Source organism: Hakea prostrata, unplaced genomic scaffold (genome assembly GCF_041222555.1).
Source record: "Hakea prostrata isolate BN-2017 unplaced genomic scaffold, UWA_Hpros_2 contig_161, whole genome shotgun sequence".
Taxonomy (NCBI): domain Eukaryota; kingdom Viridiplantae; phylum Streptophyta; class Magnoliopsida; order Proteales; family Proteaceae; genus Hakea; species Hakea prostrata.
In genome coordinates, this window is record NW_028291280.1 from 112801 (window position 1) to 118776 (window position 5976).

Sequence of the window (5976 nt, forward strand, 5' to 3'; positions counted from 1 at the left end):
TTTAATGGAAATTGACGAATAGCAACTTTGCTTTCTATATAATTTTCGCTTTTGTTGTAGGATGCTCAATTGTTTATTCTGTTTATTTTCTTACACACTATAAACCGTTAGTCAACACGAATCTAAATAGTTAGCTCAAACTGATAGTTAGCCCGAACCCAAACCGCACCAAACCGAAACTGGCTTGAAACCGCACCGTTGACACCCCTAGGGGTGTCTATGAAATTTTTTTATTTCTAGTGGAAAAAAGAAATACAAGACTGATGAACCCTGGACTGAAGTGTACAAGGAAAGATCTGATTGTGAACAACTAGGAAGCTACATCGGATATGATCCTACAAAGAGGGAACCAGATACACATTCGGTCAATAAATGGTGGACAGAATTAATGTTAGCAATTGTAAGACATTGCCCTTCGTAACGGTCTAGAGGATTGCATGAACCTCCTTGTATGCTGATTTGAGAGTCTTCCAACTATGCCTTGAGGTTCAATATTGTCTTCTTCCCTAGTCCTACCCCTGTGCTGAAGTTCCAAGAGTTCCACTTCAACAATGCCTTCTGTGTCAGCATCATCCCTAGGTGGGTTTTCTGTGGATACAAATTTGCTTACATGGTACCTCCCCCCGAGAGCATTTGTTATATAACTGATCCCATGTTTAGTGCGTTGCCAAGATGATTGGAGAGATATGCTGGTATTTCTACCATACACGAACAGTAATAAGTGTAGTAACAGAGAAAGGCCTGAAACGACTCCTATGATGAGGAAGAGACCTCCGAAGCTTCTCAAGGTAAGCTGGTGGGTTGATACCGAAGAAGAATTTTCACTGCTGCAATTTGTACGGTCTTCTAACCACCCTTTCTTTATTTCGTCCAAAGTCCCATCGTCAGTAATATTTAAGATTGCCAATGACAAGTAAGGGACTAAAGGAGAGCCTTTAGGGAAGACCTGGAAGAAATCCATAAGAAATATATCACAACTTACAGTTTTGATGCAAAAAAATAAAAATTTGAGATGAACGAGAGGGACTTACAAAGCCAAATCCTTCAGACGAGTAGGTGCGACCAACCACGATGTATTTATTAGGATACATATTGAGAAAGACTTGGATATAAGGGAGTTCATCAAAAATGGCTGCAACTCCTCCCTTGTCTGTTCCATTGGACAAAGCATCATGATATGCTTCTGGACTGGAATAACTCCTGAGCTTGGAATCATCCAACTCGAAGTGCCTTTTCAGGAATCCTTTCACAAAGGAACCATTTTGGTATCCCACAGAATATCCATATTTAATTATGTCATCAATGCCTGTGATTGTTGGCCGCAACTGCCGGGTTGTTAAGGTGGAGGACAGACTAGCTGTGTAACTTTGTGTTAATATCAGAATAAAGAAAATCCATTTGCCCAATACAACTTTTGTTAAGTTGTTCTGAATCCTCTCTCCTGCAACCATTGAAGAAACTTCATGCTTTGTTGCTGCAAATAAATGAGAAAATAGGGGAAAGGTAGTGGGTGTATAAACTTACTCTGGGAAAAAACGAGCGTTAAGAACGAGTACCAGAGGCTTGCTAGAAGTCGTTCGCCACGTGTGATCCCAAGCTCAGTATTTGAAGGATGTTCAAGAATCCACACCACAAGCCCTATGTAGATGAAACCTGCAATTGTTACCAGCCAAAGACCCAGGCTTAAAGGCTTCACAAACATCCAGAACTCTTTCACCAAATTATCTTTCACTGGCACCACCATTACCACCCCAGAGTCTGTGTAAGGCATGGTGAAGTCTGCATCACGAGCTCGATTTGCCAAAATCGATATATCCCCTACTGCTGCATCGTAGTGCTGTTTTGTTTTCATCATTAACGAAAATACATCAATTAATTAGTATTCACAGAGGAAGATAATAGAAAATCAGATTAATATCTCTTACTCACCTTAGAGTTAACTTCACAAATAAGACCATCATAGTCTCCAGGGAAACTTTTAAAGTCATAGGAGAGACCAAAGGGTAGCCTACTTGTTATGTTACGAAACACTTCTACACTAAACCCTGTGGCATTATTTGTGTTACTATCAATGCTCACAAATTGTTTGAAGCCACTCTTATTTGGCACCAAAATTTTCAAGCTCTTATTATCATTTGTAGATATATCCCAACCCTTTGGCGGCGTTGTTGATTCCCCCTGGCCAAATAATAGCTTTGAGATTGCTCATAAAAGACGAATTTGTTGGCCTATTTGTGTTGTTTAACTGCCTTGAAATGCCACCTGTAGGGTTCCAGTACCCAATAACTCTCTCTATTTCACTAATCATGTTGAAGATTTCGAAGGTAGAAGATTCCAACTCTCCATTAACCAAACGGAAATCACCGCTCAGGCCTTTAAAACTAGTGCTCAAGATATTCTGGAGAAGTCTTGGGCCTATTGGAGAGTATCCAAGACTTGAAATATCAGTTAAATTGTCGGTGTTGTTCACACTCAGGAACTGAGGATCCAATGTTCCAAGTCTCTCTACTGCCATAGCTAGTGCCCAAACTGTATCATATGCCCATGAACCATAGAGACCTGGCTCGGATATTTCTCTATATGACTTGCTTGATGAGTACAACTTTCTTTTCCATCTGACTTTGAATTCTTCAAGCTCCTTCGACTTTGGAACATATGGTCTTACACCCAATACACCTTCCATTGAATCAATAGCCTTGGAATCCATGTGAGACATTAAACTTGATAACCCATCAGTCACAATCCAAGCATAACCTTGGCTCATCATTCCTGCATCGTCCGCATTAATGAAAAGCTGAGATCCAACAGAAGAAGACATGTGGACAATGAAAACCCTAGTTTGCATGGTTTTCAACGTATTGAGCTCTTCTAATATTTGTTCATTAGTCGCATCAAGAGGAATGATACTCCTATATGGCACATGTACGTCAATCTCTTGGAAGGCATCAATGAAATAGGGTATAGCCCCATTTCCATAATCGGTATCTTCAAATATCAGAACCACTTCCTTCCATTCAAAGGTTTGGATAATGCTAGCAATGGCTTTAACTTGAGTTGATTCATTAATAGCTGTCCTTATAAAATAAGGACTCTTAAGGGGTGAAAGAGAAGGATTTGTTGCTGAGAAAGACACGACTGGCACTTGAGCTTTTTCTCCAAGATCAATTACAAATGAAGCTTGAGTTGATTGTTGTGGCCCTATGATTGCTTGTACTGCTACGTCTTTCATCAAGTATAAAGCTGTAGTTATAAAAATTAGTTAGTGAATTGTAAACGAATGAAGTATCAAGAGCAAGAGAGATAACACAGTTAGAAAGCTGGAACTTCTAGGTGTGCTGCTGTAGTCGTTATCCTTAAGACATAATTCGCACCCACAGAAGCTGCTATAGGGTACTGGCAAACAGTCTCCCTAGATACAAAGAAGCCCAACTCGATGTTGTTTTCCCCCAATTTCGCAAAGCACTAATAAAATGTGAGAACATAAAAAATTTTGGATTTTTTTTTTGTCTCTCACTGTTGTAAAGCTAAAGGGTATTTATAGGCATTGAGGTACCCGTATTGAATATGTCATGACTCTGTTCTTATAGGTGCACCCCTCTATAGGGATACTAGTGTCCACGTTCAAATCTAATCTCCCGCTTGAAGCAGTGTGTGTCCACGTTCAAATCTAATCTCGCTTGGTGAAGTGTGAAGCGCGTGCGCTTAAACAGCCTAGAGAACAATGCCGCATTGCTTGTGCGCATGCGTGAGTTGGAGAGCTTGGACATCAACTCCAAAACCACTAACTTCAAAAATAAGCGTGCAATCAAAGCAAAGGCAAGCCATGTAAGTAACGGACCGACGAGAAAAAACCCCCCGAAAATAATGGTATGTTTTGTGCACTTATCAGAATGACCCTTTATTTTTATTTATAAAATAATGCAACAAAGGGGGGGGGTAAGTAGGCAATAAGTATTCATACAACTTCCATATTGCAACAAATTGCGTGTGCTTGATAGAAAAAATTATAAATGTTTGTGTGGAGTTGTTCTATGTAGACTAAAAGTTTTGACTTCACTAAGATAGACCTGTTTTGAAGCTTAAACTACCCTAATTGTTTGGGAGTCCAAATCCTCTCCACCTAGGCAGGCTGTCCCCCATCATCCCATCCTCACCCCACCCTCACACCAAGCCTACCCATAGTACACGAGTAGGCTTGTGTTAGACGTCCAACTGTGAGGATGGGAAGATGGGAGAATGGCCTGCCTAGGTGGAAAGGATCTGAATTAATTTTTTGAAGTTTTTCTTTTTCTTAAAGTAGGGCTTTAACTTGTCTTATTGTATTAGTCTCTCTCTCCCTTGATTAACAAAAATTATATATTCGTCTCTCAAATAGAAGTTCCCATAAAACTTTTTAATCCCCCAAACGGGATGCACCCTCCAACTCTAAACTAGGAAAAGGTTTCTTGAAATTTCTTTCTCTGTGAAGGCATAGTTCTTGTCTTCTTTCAGATGGTTATGTATTAATCTAGGATTTATATGTTAGAAAATCCCCAGTTTACCATTATTTTAGTATCTTCCTGAGGTCCTACTTTTACTACTGAATCAGAGAAAACGTATACTTTCTCTCATCATTGGAAAAAAATGAAAACTTTGAATATCATGTATTCAAAGACAAGGAGTAAAACTAAGGTTCAGACTGTGCAGCTGCATAGAAGAAGCACTGGAAGCTAGTCTGGGACAATAAGACTGCCACCTCATAGATATTATTATTTTCTGAGTACATAGTCATAAGAGAAAGAAACCAAGTTTCACACAAGTTAAGCAAAGAACCAATGGAGAGAAACTGAGAAAACCCAGCTGGTAATAAATTGGGTAAGTGAAGTACCTGAGGATGTTGCAGCTACAACTTCATTTTTGGAATCCATGGTGTGAAGCATAAGTCTTGTTGTATAATTTGCATTGATGTCATAAAAATCAGATACAGCCATATAGATGCTGCTCTCTGCAATTTTCCCGATGTTGGATGATAAGTCAAGAACAACTCCAACATGAAATAACGCTGTTGAATTCACACTTCCATTTTGCGCAATGACGTTTTTCCTGAAGAAGCAGGAATAAAAGATTAAGAAGAGGAAGGAAAGAAGAAACTTTAATTTCACCATTAAAGAGTAGTACTATAACTAGAGAGCTTTGTGTTTTGATTTGAAATCACTAATTCCATGCTTTTTTTATATCAAAATTGCTTCAGCTATACGCATTTCCGATAACTGAGATTTCAGTCGAGATCAATATTCTTCTACGAACCAAAATGATTGACTTGACAGTTATGCACATTTAATGCATAGAACCTTCACCAACGGTCAGGAAATTAAATCTATCACCTAAATTAAGGTTTCATTTCTTGTTTGAGGAAGAAAAATCCTGATTTTTTTTTTCCTGGAAACAAATATCTTGAATGCTGATTAAGGAGGAAAAGTCTTAATTGTTCAATTTTCAAGGTGTTATACGCGTCAAACCAAACCGCGTGGTACAAATAATAATAAGATGACAAAAGTTTATGTGTAATTACCAGAAGAGTGAAATCCTTTTAAAAAAAACACCGGGTCATCTGATTTGTTCAAGCATAGGAGATGTTGATTTGCCTGTCGGGTTCGGGAATCTTAGACTACTGATTTTAGGTAATTTAATACAATAAAAGAAAAATCAATGAAATTGTCCAAGTGGTAAGCAGCTTGGTCCTCTTAAGCAAGGTTTCGATATCAAAACTTTGTGGATGCAAAAATCTCACTGGAAGACTCACCACCACAGCTAGGGTAAGCACCAAATCGAACATCGAATTAATCAAAACAAAGAGCCTTGAAAACTAGGGTTGGCAAACCAAAAAAAAAAATACACTCAAGAAAAAGATGCAGCAACTTCACAGGAAAATTAATAAAGACTTAGAATATCAGGATTTGGCCAGTGGTCTCGATTTTCGCTTGGCTCTAAACAATG

At 38.7% G+C, this 5976-nt stretch overlaps 1 protein-coding gene across 1 annotated transcript; it reads right to left on the minus strand.

Moving 5' to 3' along the window:
• Window positions 1–372: 372 nt before the first annotated feature.
• LOC148998747 (glutamate receptor 2.8-like) lies at window positions 373–4970 on the minus strand. Its single transcript, XM_089141751.1, is given in 6 exon segments — window positions 373–946; window positions 1032–1441; window positions 1525–1837; window positions 1930–2178; window positions 2180–3240; window positions 4868–4970. Coding segments are annotated over 6 exon segments (2691 nt in total). The 3' UTR covers window positions 373–391.
• Window positions 4971–5976: the final 1006 nt, after the last annotated feature.